This window comes from Furipterus horrens, unplaced genomic scaffold (assembly GCF_987537825.1).
Source record: "Furipterus horrens unplaced genomic scaffold, mFurHor1.1.pri manual_scaffold_7, whole genome shotgun sequence".
NCBI lineage: Eukaryota > Metazoa > Chordata > Mammalia > Chiroptera > Furipteridae > Furipterus > Furipterus horrens.
Window position 1 is genome coordinate 85,908,855 of NW_028327177.1, and position 17,767 is coordinate 85,926,621.

The 17,767-nt window shown below is 37.0% G+C and overlaps 1 protein-coding gene and 2 pseudogenes across 1 annotated transcript in view; 2 read left to right on the top strand and 1 right to left on the bottom strand.

The window, feature by feature from the left end:
* Positions 1-17,767, top strand: part of ADAMTS9 (ADAM metallopeptidase with thrombospondin type 1 motif 9) — a 184,945-nt gene that overhangs the window by 19,811 nt on the left and 147,367 nt on the right. The window contains exons 4-8 of the mRNA XM_090283884.1: positions 10,804-11,090; positions 13,532-13,615; positions 13,710-13,825; positions 14,806-14,846; positions 14,960-15,065. Of these exons, the coding sequence (XP_090140010.1) occupies positions 10,804-11,090; positions 13,532-13,615; positions 13,710-13,825; positions 14,806-14,846; positions 14,960-15,065 (634 nt within the window). The remainder of the gene's footprint in view (positions 1-10,803; positions 11,091-13,531; positions 13,616-13,709; positions 13,826-14,805; positions 14,847-14,959; positions 15,066-17,767) is intronic.
* Positions 6,040-10,310, bottom strand: LOC150004739 (ubiquitin-ribosomal protein eS31 fusion protein pseudogene; annotated as a pseudogene).
* LOC150004740 (U2 spliceosomal RNA) lies at positions 17,204-17,379 on the top strand (annotated as a pseudogene).

A 17,767-nucleotide genomic window follows, 5' to 3' on the forward strand; every position in this document is an offset into this window, starting at 1 on the left:
CTCAGCACCTTCCCTACCCAGTTTCTGGAAACATTTTGTTCTGTATTATTAGAACATTCATTGGTTTTATGGCTATTTTTGTTTTTCTGTTTCACCTTTTTCCCCAGATTGTGCTTGTTCATCCACCTTCCACTGATGTTTGTTTCTCCTGTCCTGTGCTGAAGGCTTCCTTGAGTAACTCTCTGGACATAAGCACAAAGCACAGATCTTAGATCTAACTAGGACAAAAGGACAGGAAGTGCCTTGGCTTCCACTCTTGTTCCCTGTGTATTAGCCCTTGGAGCCAGTTGAGAGATGCAAGTGTTTGCATTTGTTTATATCTGATTACATCTCAGCCTATGTCTTCTCACTATCAATCCCCTTGAGGTATTGCCTAGATTCAAAGTTCTATTGGGACAGGGACTAGGCTTTTCTGCTTTTAGTTCCTCCTTCCCTCCCTCCCTCTCTCCATCTTTCCCTGTCATCCTCCCTTCCTTTTTTCCTCTCTCTTTTTCTGTAAAAGGTTCCTTCTAAAATAAAATTGTTTTGTTTGAGAAACTAATGTCAGCATACTAACTTATGAAGAGAGGGTATTTTGCATGCTACTAGTAAAGCAGTAACAGCTAGTAATTTTTATCATGTGAAATATTTAATGGCTCCTCTCTGTGTGTCACACACTGCTCTAGGGGTGCTTTATGTGCTCTCTCTTTTCATGGTCCAGTTAGCCTTTTGGGTATTCACTGTTATTATCCTCCTTTCACAAATGAAGAAACTGAGGCTTAGTGCCAGTAAGGGCAGCTAGAGGCAGAAAAGGCAGGACCATGAGCCAGGGCTGGTCAGCTCCAGTGGCAAAGACAAAACTGCTAATGCTTCCTGTCCAGCTTCCTCTTGGCTGTCAAGCCCAGGTGGAGCAGAAAGGAAACTTGTTGCTGTCCTCCCTGTGTTCCCAGGATGGGATTGCCCTGCCCACTTAGACCATGAGGTCCCACCCAGGTGGCTCAGCGCCATAGGAAGTTCAGTTAAATTTTGATAAACCTTATAAAAATAGAGGGCAATAATTAACTTCTCAGCTATTAATGTTAGCACTCAAATCTTCTCAGTCCAACTGCAGATGGTGGGAAACACTCAATGAGTAACTGCCAAATAAGCTAGGCCTGCATGTTATTTTCTAAATGATTCCAGTTATTTAGTAATGTAATATTCGTTTTGTTGTGTGGCAGTGTGAAAGCGAAGCTCTTTTAAAACATGTTACCAATAAGTAAGCAAATGTTAAAGTTTTTGGCTGTGAAGTTTTTAAATAACGATATCTTCTTAAATTTTTATAATAGTTTTTTTAAGGATTGCCCCAAGTTTTATATTTGTTTTGTTGTTGTTCTGTTCAGCCTATCTAGCTCAGTGCCTTTCACAAAATATGTTCTCAAGAAGTAATTTTTAAAGTCAATTTATAATTTAACAAAGGATTTTCTCATATACTTTCTCATTTCATTCTCAAAATAGTGTCAAGATGGAAGCAGGTATTTTTTTGCCCATTTAAGAGCTCAGAAAAGTGGGACCCAGAAAAGCGACTTAGAAAAGATTATTTTAGGATATAAACAGCTTCTATCTTGGAAATTGTTATTGTAAGCCAGAAAATTGTTTTTAATGGTTAGTCACTCCCCCATAAGTAGTTTCTTTTAGTTCTAACTTATTTTATGACTTTATGACTACTAAAAATAATAAAAATTACAATACTTATTGATTTCTTCCTATGTGGTAGACACTTCAGATTCATGATCTCCAAAAGTTTCTTAAAGCAACTTTATGAAACAGGTACTGTTCTTACTCATCTAGTGGGGGAGGAGGGAGGGCAAGCTAGAGTCACTTACTTGCCCAAGATCAAATAGAACTTGAAGCTTGCTCCCACTGGAACAGGAGATCTGAGAACGCTGGCTGTGGTGATGTAAGCATCACCATTTCCCCTCATAGTCACCAAAGCTAAAAGAGTCGTGAAAGTCACCATCAACTCACATTCTTGGAATAAAATGTAACAACTGCAGTGCCTGTGACTTGTCATTAGGACGCACGGGACTGCCAACTAGAGCTTTTTAACATGCCTAAATTTTGTTTACATGTGCATGTGAGAGTTCAGATTGCAAAATCATGCAAATGTTCATTTTATTTTTGGAGGTATCTCATGCTATTTTTTTTTTATTGTTTCATTTTTTTAGAGCAGTTTTAGGTTCACAGAAAAATTGAAATGAAGGTACATAAATTTGGCATATATATCCCATGTCTCCACACATGCAGTCTCCCCAACTATCGATATCCTTCACCAGAGTGGTGCAGTTGTTGCAACTGATGAACCTATATTGATGCATGATAATTACCCAAAGTCTGTAATTTACTTACGATTCCCTTTTGGTGTTGTACATTCTGTGGGCTTTAACAAATGTTTAATGACATGTATCTATCATTGTGGTATCACACAGAGGATTTTTAAGTGCCCTAAAAAACCTGTGAATGCTCTGCTTATATATCCCTTCCTGGCCCCAATCCCTGGCAATCACTGATCTTTTACTGTCTTCATAGCTTTGCCTTTTCCAGAATGCCACCTGATATATGGCCTTTCCAGAGTGGCTTCTTTTGCTTAGTAAAATGCATGTAACTTTCCTCTAGATCCTATCATGGCTTGATAGCTCTTTTTTTTTTAGTGCTGAATAATATTCCATTGTCTGCGTGTATCAGAGTTTATTTATCCATTCACCTACTGAAAGACATTTTGGTTGCTTCCAACTTTTAACAATTATAAATAAAGCTACCAAAACACCCGTGCATAAGTTGTTAGTGAACATAAATTCTCAGTTTCTTTGAGTAAATATCGAGGAGCATAATTGCCAGATTATACATTAAGAGTATGTTTAGTTCTGTAAGAAACACCTAACCTATCTTCCAAAGTGGTTGTACCATTTGCATTCCTCTTGCTCCATATCCTCTTCAGCATTTGTTCTGGATTTTGGTCATTCTAATCAGTGTGTAATGGTATCTCATTGTTTTAATTTGTATTTCCTTGATGATACATGATGTGGAGCACATTTTTATGTTTATTTGCCATCTGTATGTCTTCATTGGTTCAACTTGCTATTTTAAGATATGAACTAGTCCAGGTTGCTCACAAGCTATTTAGTTAAGTAAAAAAAATTAATTATTGAGGAATTCTTAAAGAAAAGAACCATAAAAAATGATTTCCTATTTCTGAGTGGCACATTTGAACTTCAAGAAGAGGCATGAAAATGACTGCAGCCACTGTGGAAAACAATTTGGCAGTTTCTCAAACATTAAACATAGAGTTATCATATGACCCAGGAGTTCTACTTTTAGGTAGAACTACCCAAGAGAAATGTAAACATGGCCACACAAAAGCTTGCACACACATGTTCATAAAAGCATTATTTAATTGAGTTGTTGGACTCAAATGATCACCAATTGATGAATGGATAAACAAAATGTGATATGGCTATACAGCAGAATATTTTTTGGCAATAGAAAGTAATGGGGTAGTGATACATGCTACAACATGGATGAATCTTGAAAATATGCCAAGTGAGAGAAACCAGACATAGAAAGCTCATATTGTATGACTCCATTTGTATGAATTGCCAGAATAGGAAATCCACAGATACAAAACTAGCTTAGATGCTGGGGCTAGAGTGGAAATGGGGAGTGACTGCTAATGGGTACAGGGTTTCTTTTTTGGACAATGAAAATATTCTAAAATTGGATAATTATGATTAGTTCACAGCTCCATGAAGACACTAAAAATACTGATTGTATACCTGGAAAGTGTAGATTTTGTAGTATGTAAATTATATCTCAATAAAAATGATAATACATGAGTGGAAAAGGAAAATAAAAAAATACACAGACCATTTGTACTGTGCTTTTCACAAGGATGAAATTTCATAATGTAGCCCATCCTGGGTCAGATGGTAACTATGTTTAATACTTTGAGAAACTGCCAAATTGTTTTCCACAGTGGCTGCAGTCATTTTCATGCCTCTTCTTGAAGTTCAAATGTACCACTCAGAAATAAATCATCTTTTATAATTCTTTTCTTTAACAATTTCATGATGTAGACCATTGCAAATATGAAACATGAGCAACAATTTCATTATGCTACAAAGATCAGTAAAGAAAAATATGGGTGACTTTTTTTTATCCTATCAATGCATGTCAGTTCGTAGAAATCATACGCTGTTCACAGGCAAGAGAGTTGACTAGATAGATATACAAGTTATAATGTCTATTTTTTTCAATTCTCAGTAGAAAAAAGTTTTTGTAGTCATAGTGAATATTTCAATCTTTAAAGCTCATACTATTTTTAATGCTAAATTCAAAATTGCTTGCTGAAATGATTAATGTGCTAGAAATAACTTGGGCTAATTAGGTCAATAAATCTGATTCTACCTCACTAGGATAAAAAGACAGATGGGTAAAAGATAAGGAAATGTTATGTATTAGAAGAAGATATTTTCTATTCTGTAGAAGTAATTTTATTCCTGCATTTTCATGCCACAGGTCACCTATGAATGAAATGTCTTCCAAGTATGTTAGAATTTACATGGGTCATTCTCTGATAGAAATTGTAGCCTTTAGAGGTTAATACATCAATTTTTTTCAACTTTGCTATTTAAGTAAGTGTTCCTTGTTTCCAGTTAGGGCCTTAAAATCATCCTCTGGTTTTCCCATGCCCAAATACCCCATGATGATTCTCTGAGACTACAATTTTTCCTCTTAATGGTCAGAAAGAGTGAATTTTGCAGTGTCTCTTGAGTGTTTTCCTCACTGTAGGTATACTTTCCTTTAAGTAATTGATAAATCAAAATATTTACAGGAGACATAAGTGACATATAGTCTTTTTAAAACAGCTTTATTGAAATATAATTCACATATCTTACCATTCATTCATTTAAAGTGTCCAATTCAGGGGGTTTTAGGTATGTGCAACAATATCAGAGTTGATTTTAGAACATTTTTTATCACTTGAAAAAGAAACCCGGTACCCTTTAGCTATCAATTCCTCTGTGTTCCTACTCCATCTCCATCCCTGAACAACTAATCTACTTTTTGTCTCTATAGATTTCTCTATTCTGGATAATTCATATGATTGCAATCATGTAGTAGGTGGTCTTTTTGACTGGCTTTTTTCACTTTATTGATAGGGTAAAGTTTATCAAAGGGTTTACACTAAAAAAGCGTCAATTCATCAGGATGATTTAACAATTATAAACATATATGCACCTCAGCATTAAGTACCAAAATACATGAAGCAAAAACTGACAGAAAGAAAAGGAGAAACTGACGATTTAATAATAATGGTTGGAAGCTTCAGTACTCTGTATTCAATGATGGATAGAACAGAAGGTCAACAAGGAAACAGTAAACTTGAAGAATACTATAATCCCACTACACTACCAGATATCTTAGAACACTGTACCCAGTGGCAGCAGAATACACATTCTTCTGAAGTACATGTGGCACATCCTCTAGAATAGATTATATGCCAGGTCATAAAAAAACCTCAATAAATAAAAAAGGATATAAGTAATACATAGTATCTTCTTTGACCAAAGTGGAATGAAATTAGAAATCAATAACAGGAGTAAAAAACCTGGAAAACTAAAAATATGTGGAGAGTAAACATCGCACTTCTAAATAATAGATCAAAAAAGTCATAAAATACTTCGAGATGAATGAAAATGAGCTTATAGAATGCAGCAAAAGCAGTGCTTAGAGGAAAAATTGTGGTATAGATGCCTCTATTAGGAAAGAACAATATCTCAAATCAACAATCTAACCTTCTACTTGAAGATACTGGGAAAAGAAAACTAAACCTAAAGCAAGCATAAAGAAGAAAACAATAAAGATTAGAACAGAAGTTAATGAAATAGAGAATAGAAAGGAGAGATTTTAAACATTTAAAACTTTACTGATTATAATAAATTGTATTAAACCTTTTTTTTAGTTCATGTCTGTTGTTAATCCATATATAATGAGTTGTCTTCTGGTTGTTGTAACAATAAGTCAGACATTTGCCATAATAATGTCTGTCAAAGTGGCTGGCCAGAAAAACTCCAGCATCACATTCATCTGAAGGGCACTCCCTATGAAGGCAATTGATGGTTGCCATTCTCATTCACTTAAAAAAAATTTTTTATTGTATATTTTCCATTACCATTTATTCCCCTTATACCCCCTCCCTCTCACAATCACTACACTGTTGACTCTGTCCATGAGTCCTTTTTCCTTTTTGCTTGACCCTCCACCCACTAACCTCTGCCTCCCCATAGCTGTCAGCCTGCTCTCTATGAGTCTATCTTTATTTTGTTTGTTAGTTCAGTTTGTTCATTAGATTCCACATATGATTGAAATCATATGGTATTTTTCTTCTCTGACTGGCTTATTTCAATTAGAATAATGTTCTCCAGGTCCACCCATACTGTCACAAAAGGTAAATTTTTTCTTTTTTACAGCCAAGTAGTATTCCATTGCGTAAAGTTCCATAGTTGTTTTATCTACTCATCTACTGATGGACGCTTGTGTTGCTTCCATATCTTAGTGATTGTAAATAACACTGCAGTGAATGTAGGGTGCTTATGTTCTTTCAAATTAGTGTTTTGGCTCCCAAGCTCATTTTACAAGGCCAGCATTATTTTAATTCCAAAACCAGATAAAGATACTACAGAAAAACAAAATTATAGGCCAACATTCCTGATGAACATAGATGCTAAAGTCCTCACCAGATATTAGTAAACTGAACTGCAAAACATCAAAAGTGTCATACGCCATGATCAAGTGGGATTTATTCTGGAAACACAAGATTGGCACATTTGTAAATCAATAAATATGACTCACCACAAAAACAAAATGAAGGATAAAAACCACATGATCATATCAATAGATGCAGAAAAAGCATTTGATAAAATTCAGAATCTTTTATGATAAAAACTGCCAGTGAAGTGGGAATAGAAGGAACATACCTAAATATAAAGAAGGCCATATATGAAAAACCCAGCATCATACTCAATATGGGCAAAAACTACAAGCATTCTCTTTAGGATCAGGACTAAGACAGGCATGTCTATTTTCACCTCTCTTATTCAACATAGTACCGGAAGTCCTAGCCATAGCAATCAGACAAGGTGGAGAAATAAAAGGCATCTAAATTGGAAAGAAAGAACTCATCCACTTTGTAGTATTTCAGACAGCCACCTTAACCTTCTTTCTCTTATATGCTTATTCTTCTTGCAAGTAGTGTAAGACTTCTTCCTTTTCATAGCACCATCAAAAAGTCCCAACGCAAGATGACTAGTGGATTCCTTTTGAATGTTATAGTCAGACAAAATATGTGCATCTTCCAGTTGCTTGCCAGCAAATATAAGTCTTTGCTGATCAGGAAGAATTCTTTCCTTATCTGGGATCTTGGTCTTTACATTTTCTATCATATCTGGGGGTTCAGCCTTGAAAGTGATGGTCTTCCCCATGAGGTGTATCACAAAAACCTGTATCTTTGTGGCAATTCCACCACAGATAGTGGATCAGAAAGTCTAAACGTTTCTGATTATAATAAATTGTGTTAAAATATTTACAGGAAATATTCAACAGGAATTATTAATTTTTAAAAAAATAAGTAACATATTTTCTTATGTATTTAAAAACACCTCTTATATACCTGTTGTCAGAAACTAGCCTTTGTGAAAATATATATCAGACACTTTCTTTTTCTTAATTTGGGTTCTATTTGGAAACAGTTAATCAAACCATGAGTCCATTTCAATTCCCAGCTTTTCAAAAATCTTGCCTAATAGAGCACTATTTAGTTAGGTGTGTAGCAAATCCATGCCTGATTCCTTGTGCTACCACTTCCTGCTATGTGACTTCAGACAAGTTGCTCAACCTCTTTGAGACTTATTTGCCTCCTCTGTAAATTAGAGGTTAGTTTTCTCAGGGAGGAATTGTGAGAGTTATACATGAAAGAGCCTAGTTCAATGTCTGACACATATCAAGTGCTTGATTAGTATCTATTCTATAATCATCTGATTACTTAAAATGGGATGACAGCCTAATTATCCATAGGGCGTGAGTGTACATATATGAATATGTTACAGAACCCCTGGGCTGCTCCGATTGAAAACAAACCCACGGGCTCTTTAGTTAGGGGTCCGATTGCCCGCCGCCAAAATTACAACTCTGAATATTATATTTGAGTGAAAAGAAAAATTGTTTATTTAACAGTTACACATATCCTTGCCTCCCCTCTACCAAACCTAACCAGTTTGGGGGGGGGGTCAGAAACACCGTTTCCCTACTTCCTAGGCACAGTTCAGCTTTACCAGCAGCTGCCAATCACTCAATCTGATTGGCGAGGTCCTTTCTGTGCTGTGGTGCCCTCCAGCTCTGAATGCAGGACCACCTGGATTCTCAGCCTCCTTGCGAACTGTCTTCTTTCTGTAAACCGCGTGGATCTCCTCTCCTTCTCCAGAGCACCTCTGCGAACACTCACCAGCGAGGGAGACAGCCCCAGAGCGTGCCCCCCCTAAAGTGTTCGCAGCTGCCTATATATCCCTGACTGTATCCTCTGACGCAGTGGGTGTTGCCAATAGTTCTGACCATTCACAGAACCCCACGTAGGCTCTGTGTGCTTTCCACACCATCACCTGGTTCAAGACTCCTCCCATCCACCTGAGATTTTGGATGCATTAAAGCAATTTACATAATGAAAGACACCGGCCATCAGCCTCAGGCATGTGGAGGCATTCTGAAAGCTGCTTCCTTCTCCCCATCCCCCAGCCACAAACTCCGGGGATTTTTGGACTCTCCTGTTTCTGTAACAAATATGCTTGAAAGAAGAGAGTTGAAGAAAGAATGCAGTGTTGAATCCTGTGTACCAGGCTTTGGGCTAATCACATTATCTGTAGCTGGACCACTGACAGCTTATTTGACAGTTTGGACTAATTTTACTGTTTTAACAACAGCTAAAATACTCAATTTGGGCAAAATACACATCCTGGCCTACATTGGTGGTTTTAACAATAGGCTAGAAAGGTCAAATACTGTATTTGCACCTTTAAAATACAAAACCACTTATACAATTTAACTTTTTGTTGTCATTGTGTATGTCCAGTGGTGTAATAAATTTTATCCCATGTGTCTTTGGTAAGTATACTTCTTAGTTGTACAATTCTGTTGACTGTTTTAGACTACTAGCTAGTGACACTTGGAAGGGTTCAGAACAGGCCTCCCCAGGATATGCCCCTTTGGCACTTTAATTATTCTGAGCTGAAGGCAGTAAAGAACCTGGAGGCTCACGAGAAGCCTTTACCTCTCCCTTAAAAAATCTAAATTATGGACCTTGCACATATTAGTTATCACCAGGAATGACTTTAATGATCTATGTATAGGGCAGAGAAAACACCTAATTAATATCTGCTCTTCTTATTGTCCCATGAATGATTTCTCTCCCCTCTGAAGTCCCAAGTCGCTTTACCACATCTTTAGCTCAAAATGTCATATACTGTATATCTCATTCTATCTTTCTGTATCTGAACCTATAAGTTATGTGTAGGTTTCTGACTGTCTCAAGTATGTGGGGTTCCCATATATATGTATATAACTGAATTTACCTATTTTTTCTTGTTAGGTGTGTCCTGTTGATTTAATTATTAAACCAGGCAGAAGAATCTAAAAGGGTAAATGGAAGTTTCCCCCACACATTAAAACTTTAAAGCACACTTATAAACTGATAGGCAAGATTAAGTTATATTATTGCTCAAAGCATATTTTGGCAGGTACTTTATGCTTATTCTGTTTATTGTGTGACTGATGGCTTTGAAATTGAATATTCTCACCAGCAATACAAGCTTGAAGCCAAATTTGAGGCTAGTCCTTCTCAAAACATTAACTTGAATATGAATCACCTGGAGATCTTGTTAAACTATAGATTCTGATTCATCAGTTCTGGAGTGGGGTCAAGAGTCTGTATTTCTAATAAGTTTCCAATAGTTGCCAGTGCTCCTGTTCAGGGACCGTACTTTGAACAGTAAGATTGTGTAGAACTCTGGAGGGATAGGCGAGAGTTGGAAATGAGTAGAGCTAATCAGTCGTTATATATCATGGTTCCAACTATCTGTTCATACTCTCTGATTTTAATCTACTTCCTTAACTGAGTGCTGATATAAGTTAAAGAAAAAATCTAGAAGCATTGAATAGCGGTGAGTCTGTTATTAAGTTTTGCATATTATAATGATTAAATATAGTAATAGAATAATAAATGCCATGCCTACCTTGTCATGCATTTTCTATAGTTCCTTTGTATTGTCTATTAGCCTGCCCAACTCTCCAATCTCTTTATACCATATCTCATTGAATATCAAAAGTGGTATATATGAAGCATCTGCATTTCCACTCTCTAGAGCTCTCTAGCTGCCATTGGCCCTTACTATATCTATGGCAAAGAACAATGAATAGAAACTGCTTAAGACCCAGCAAGACTTTTGTTACCAAATGAAAACAATCATTTGCAATTGTTTTCCTTAAACTCAGGCCTGATTTTTTTTTAAATACCTTAAGTGAGCATTTATGGAAACTTTCAGGGAAGCTAATTTGAAGTCCTTAGTCATTTAGATATAAGAGTGCAGATTGAGATTCACCTATAGAGTCCAGTGTGTAGAACTTGATTTTATATGTAATTTGACTTAAGAGACATCATTTTAAGATGTGTCCAATTTAATTCTTAATACAAAATAGATGTGGCTTGAAGTGTAATGCATGCCATCTGATTTGTTACAGCACACAAAAATAGTTACAGTGAAGACAAGAGGAAAAGGAGAACCAGGACATGGGGAGGAAGAAGTGGCCTGGCTGATGATGTGGCAGTATTCAAAAGCAGCTTAGCGACAAAGGTGCTTTCTACCCAAGCTAACAGGACAGACAGCACAAGAGAAAGAACCCACAGAAGAACAAAACGTTTTTTATCCCAGCCACGGTTTGTAGAAGTGATGGTGGTAGCAGACCGACAAATGGTTTCATACCATGGAGCAAACCTTCAACATTATGTTTTAACTTTAATGTCAATTGTAAGTACATTCAAAAGAAGGTGCTTTATGAGGTCCCTAAATATGCCATTGGGGAATGGGTTTCCACGCAGTGCTCTGGAGGATCATTCAGGGCTGGCATTTCATCAATTCAGGCAAGTGACTGAAATAGCATAAGATTATTCATTGGTTGCTGTTTTATGATAATAATGGTTATCAATATTAAGTGTTTATTGTGTGTTAGACAATGTGCTTCTTACTTAAAAGGTATTATTTTTAATCCCCTGCACAACTCTGCTAGGTAGGATTGTCATTCCCACTTTACAGATGAGAAAACTGAGCCTCAGAGGAGTTAGGTCACTTGCCCTTGGAGACTAATGTGACCTTCAGCTTGTCCACTTCCCTGAAACCACTGCTCTCTTTGACATGTGAACTTGCACAGCCAGGTATACATCTCCAGTAAGACTTCTAGATGCTGGTTGTGAATCAGTCACCTGTGGAGCTTTTTAGGCACAGCTGCCTGCCTCTTCGCCATGATTCTAATTAGCCCTGGCGTGAGGCCTAGAAATCTCTCATTCTACTCTTTCTAGTCCCGTTTTGAATAGAAAAAGCGACACATTCGCATGATTGCAAAAATCAAAATAACAAAAGACCATCAATGAAAAATAAGTGTCTTTCCCTACTCAAGCTCCCAGGTCCCTTCCCAGAAGCAACCACTATTAAGTATTTTTGCAAATGTTTCTAAACAGCTCTGTCCAATAGAGACATAGTATAGCCACATATATAATTTTAAATTTTCTAATTGCCACATGAAATAAAACAAATAAGTAAAATTAATTTTAATAATGTATCTTATTTTATATCTAAACACTACTTTAAAAATTATTAATGAGATATTTTTATTTTTTCATACTAAGCCCTCAAAATCCAATATGTTTTATACTCACAGCACATCTCCTTGTGGACTAGCCACATTTCAAGTGCTCAGTGACCATATGTGGCAAGTGGACAGCACAGCTCTGGACATTTCTTAAGCATATATGTGTGCACATAAAACTTTTTTCAAACAGAAATGGAGTATTGTCCTAGATGCTTTTATACATTACTTTTCTCTTGAAATATTGGAGATTGTTTTCTATAGTAGTCTCTATAATCTTGCCCTCATTCATTTTAAGTCTCAGCATAAGATTCCTTTTAATGCATTAACCCTAATTTATTTGAACAGGAATCTACTTTTAATATATTCCACAAATGAATGTGAAAAGCAACCATGTTTGGGAACATTGCTTTAGAGTTTCTTCTTCCATCTCTGTGGCATGTGGTTCTTCTTGCCTTTCCCCTCACTGCTGTGAACCAGTCCCTTGTGCTTCCCACACCACATCCCTACCTGCTCCCCTCCACCCTCCTGTTACCCACCTTTTCCACACTTAGTCCCATGTATCTCAGCACTCTCCTGTCCTGAGAAAAACCTAATTAGACCTTGCACAGACTCAACTCCATTTTCTTTTTGCTTTTCTTTTCTTTTTTTAAAAGATTTTATGTATTTTTAGAGAGAGGGGAAGGGAAGGAGAAAGAGAGGGAAAGAAACACCGATGTGAGAAACATTGATCAGTCGCCTCTCCTACACACCCAACCAGGGACTGAACCTGCAACCTAGGCATGTGCCCTGACTGGGAATAGACCTAGTGACTTTTTGCCTTGCAGGATGACACCCAGCCAACTGAGCCAGACCCATTAGGGCTCAACTGCATTTCAACCCATAAATCCAGATCTATCCTAAGAATTTCAATTGCAAGCATGGACTTTGGGTCAAACTGATGGAAGCTGAGAGTTCTTGCTCTGCTACTAGCCACTGTATATAGTCTTGGATGAGTTACTTCATTTCTCCGAACCTTAGTTTCCTCATTTGTTGAGCGGAGTTTAGAGTAATACCTAGCCCAGAGTTTTGCTATGAGACTAAATGCAAGTGTACACATAGTTTTCAGCAAGATCTAGTCCACAGTAAGCATTCAATGAATGTTAGCTCTCATAATTAACAATAATGATGAAAACAAAAGGTTACCAGGTTGTGGAGAACAGAAATGGGTGATAAACATGAAGAACAGCATAATTAGCAAAGATGTGGTCAACGTGAGATTTTATAATTTGGCAGTCTGGGACATCAACTGAGATGAAGGAGCTTGATCAAAAATTAATATCCAGTATTTGGCACAGAGAACTGTTGATTTGCATGGCCATGCAAATTCCAAAGAAAGCACTTAGAAATTTAAATTTGTTAGAATTTATTATTATTTAGAACTTCCATCAATGAATAATTTTACAGAGACTTTAATAAATGTTTGTTGAATGAAAATTCAAAACTTGAAAATGCATATGTTTGTTGCATGAATTGTAAAAAGAGGTGGAGCCCCACATAAGAAGTGAATTGCTTATCGCTTACACAGAGTTCACAATTAACTTTGAAAAATTTATCTCGGTTGCAGGTAGCCTCTATCTATAAAGACCCCAGTATTGGAAATTTAATTAATATTGTTGTTGTGAACTTAGTTATGATTCATAATGAACAGGTAATAAAGTTTTTTTCTTCTTTCTTCTACCTGTATCCAAAATGGCATATCTAATTGGTACAATGGTCCAACCATAATTTTTTTCTGTATTTAGGAAGGACCTTCCATATCTTTTAATGCCCAGACAACATTAAGAAAGTTTTGCGAGTGGCAGCATTTGAAGAACAATCTAGGTGGAATCCACCATGACACTGCTGTTCTTATAACAAGGTATGAATTTCTTATTCTTCACATCTCTCAGTTTCTATCTGGTTGATGGGATGAAGTCATTTATTCCTGGTAGCCAGCTCCCAATACAAGGTTTTTCAGTGCCAGCACTATTGACATTTGGAGGCAAGTAATTCTCTGTTATGAGGCTGTCCTGTGCATTGCAGGATGTTTAGCAGCATCCTGGGTCTCTGCCCACCACTGAACAATAGCATTTCCTCCTCCCCGTTGTAAAAACCAACAATGTAGTCGGACCACATAGGTTGCCAAATGCCCTCTGAAGGTAGGGGCAGGGATGGGGGTAAAGGAGTGCAGAATCACCCCTTTTAGGAAGCACCTACCCAATAGGTGCCAAGTAGAAAGTGGAAATGTTAGGCCTGAAGGGAAATGACCTTATAGAGGGACAGCAGCTCTTCAAACTGAGCCAGTTGTTACTAGGCAGGATACAGTCCCAGTATTGCCACCCTCTCCTCTGATTTTGCAGGAAGTTGGAGATGTGGATTTTTCTTAAAAGTGAACTTACCCAGTTTTTAAATGGTAGCTCCTATCTCAAAAATATTTTAAAAGCTGTACAGGGCACCAAAGATGTCGGCTGGCCTACTATGCTGCCCACCACTTACCTCAGACATGGTCACATGCACACACTTATAAACATAAAAGAAAAACATGTTTGTCAAGAATCTTTGTTAAGAAAACAGAATCACTTTCTCCAATGTATGAGGAGAAATCCTGGTCAGAGAGGTTTCTGCTTGTTCTGTGGCCACTGCTGAGGCAGAAGACCTTTCAGTGTAGCTTTTTATCCTTAAATCAGTGATTTCCAAACTACTTTTGAGTTGTGTAACCCTGGCCTTGTTAGTTTTCTTTTTGTAAACCTCTCCCTAATGTGGGTACTGTTGTGAATTCCTAGAAGACTTGAAAGTGTTTACTTCTATTGACGTTTCCTCTTTGGTGTAATCAAGGCCCTAAGTCTGCTTTGCTTTCAGACAGGATATCTGCAGAGCTCATGACAAATGTGATACCTTAGGTGAGTCTGCTGTGTGTCTCCTCTATGGCTACAACAGTTTACTATAGTACATGTTTTTATTCTGAGCCACAACTGCTTTTTCAAGTAAATCTTTGTTCTTTTCCTCCCAATAGGCCTTGCTGAACTTGGATCCCTTTGTGATCCCCCTAGAAGCTGTTCTATTAACGAAGATAATGGATTGAGCACGGCTTTTACAATAGCCCATGAACTGGGCCATCTGTATGTTTCCTTTCCATATTTTCGTTGAATTTAGAGTGATCTGAAACTTTACTTACTTCACAACAGTGAACCTTTCCTTGACTTTAGAGGGTGGGAGACACTTCTTGAATCATAGTAGAATTTACACAATTGAAAATCTTGGAACCTGGTTGGGAGAAATGACCTTGATTTTGGAAAGCTGAGTAAGCACAGTGCACCCTCTTTGGCCATAGTTCATGTGGTTCTTTGGTTTAATTGCACAGATTTTCTATGAAAAGTCTAATATTCTTCTTTCCTACTGGAAATTGGAGGAAGGGGACCTTTCTAACCCATCCATTGAAGCTAAGGATATGTCAGCTAGGAGTGTCTTCTGACTTGGCATCTTTGTCTAGGAGAGTTCCCATTATTGCCCAGGCTCACAAGATTTTCACAAATCTAGATTATTCCTCGTTCTAGTTACGTAATTCTATATGATTCTGACAGCTTTAGGAACACTGAGATCTCTCATGCAAGAGAATGAACAAAGATAGAGCAAAGAAAATGTTTACTAATTGTGTTCACTAAGTGATCATTATGAAACTGGCTTTTCCTTTTTATTCTTTTAGAGAGCATGGTTAGAACATATGGCAAAATAGTGTAAATTTGCTAGAAATTATTCTGATATTTAACTGCATTATTTTCTTTCTAGAATAATTAAATTACTTATATCTTTATGAAATAATTTTCTCAGATGTAACTGATATAGTTGTATATCAATTTTCATGCCAGATGATAACTTTATAACTGAAATCACCCATTAAGCACATTTTTCATTCACCAGTCTTATGAAAGCACCTATGTGCAGTGTACTGTGCTGGGCATAAAGCAAGGTACATAGATAGAGGTACTGCCAATTCACTTCAGCATATAATGAGTATATTTGAAAACTAGTACCTTTCAAGCATATTTTAAGTGTATACCCCTTTTCTTTTCTCTAAAGGAAGTGTTATCAGACACCCAATATTTATGGCACAAAAAAGGCTCAGCTTCCCATCAAGCAGTTGTGGCAGGCCAGGGTCCTATTAGTTGGCCCTCCCCCTGTCCTTTTGTTTTCTGAAATGCTATCATGAAACTCAAGGATTTCTTGGAACTTAGTTTGAAAACTACTGATCCCATCAGTGTTTCCCAAAGCACAAGGGCTTTAGCACTACTTCCAAAAGAATGATCAGTGGAAAAAAAGAAAAAAAGAGTTTTATAGTCATGATTTAAAAAAATTTTTTTCAACTACAGTTTACATTAAGAATTATTCTGAATTAGCTTTAGGTGTATAGCAAAGTGGTTAGACGGCCATGTGCTTTACAGAATGGTCGCCCCACTGCTTTCCAGTACCCACCTGGCACCATACATAGTTTTCACAATATTATTGACCATATTTTCTATGCTGTAACCTACATCTCTGTGACTATTCTGTAACTACCAATTTCTACTTCTTAATCCCTTCAACTTTTTTACCCAGCCCCCCAACCTCCCTCCCCTCTGACAGCTGTTAGTCTTTTCTCTATACCTATGAGTCTTTTTCTATTTTGTTTATTTGTATATTTTGTTCATTAGATTCCACATGTAAGTGAAATCACTTGCCTTTCTCTGTCTGACTTATTACTTATTTCAGTTAGCATAATACCCTCTAGATCCATGCATGCTATAACAAATAAATAAATAAAAAGGTTTTGTATTCAAGTGATTTAAAATTTTTTAAATTTAATTTATTGGAGTGATATTGGTTAATAAAATTACATAGATTTCAAGCATACAATTCTATAACACATTATCTGTGTATGTATTGTGGTATTGTGTGTTCACTACCCCAAATCGAATCTCCATCCATCACCATTTGTCTTCCCTTTACCCTCTTATACCTGCCCTAACCCCCTTTCCTTCTGGTAATCACCATACTGTTAACTGTGTCAATAAGGGTTTTTTTTTTCTTAATCTCTTCACCTTTTTCATCCAACCCCCCCAACATTCCTCCTCTCTGACAGCTGTCAACCTGTTCTCTGTATCTATAAGTCAGTTTCTATTTTGTTTGTTTATTTTGTTCATTAGATTCCATATGTAAGTGAAATCATATGGTATTTGTCTTTCTCTGACTGGCTTATTTTACTTAGCATAATGCTTTCTAGGTCACTTCTCAGCCTTTTGACTAATACCAAGTATAGTATCTGTTCTTATCAGCTTAACAGTTAAGAGATTTTTTTAGGTATATTTTATTGATTATGCTATTAAAGTTGTTTCAGTTTTTTTCCTTTGCCCCCCTCTGCTCAGTACCTCCCCTTAGTTCATGTCCAGGGGTCATGCATGTAAGTTCTTTGGCTTCTCCACTTCCTTTACTATTCTGACCACCCCCCTGTCTGTTTTCTACCTACCAATTATGCTTCTTAATCCCTATGTCTTTTCCCCCATTATCCCCCTGCCCCTGCCCAGGTAATAACCCTACATGTGATCTCCATATCTGTGATTCTGTTCATGTTCTGGTTGTTTGCTTAGTTTGTCAAATAAGGTAGACCCAAAGTGGACCACACCAAGACACATCATAATTAAAATGCCAAAGCTTAAAGATAAAGAGAGAATCTTAAAGGCAGCAAGAGAAAAGGAGAGTTACCTACAAAGGAATTCCCATAAGACTATTAGCTGATCTCTCAAAAGAAACTTTGCAGGCAAGAAGGGACTGGCAAGAAGTAACAGTC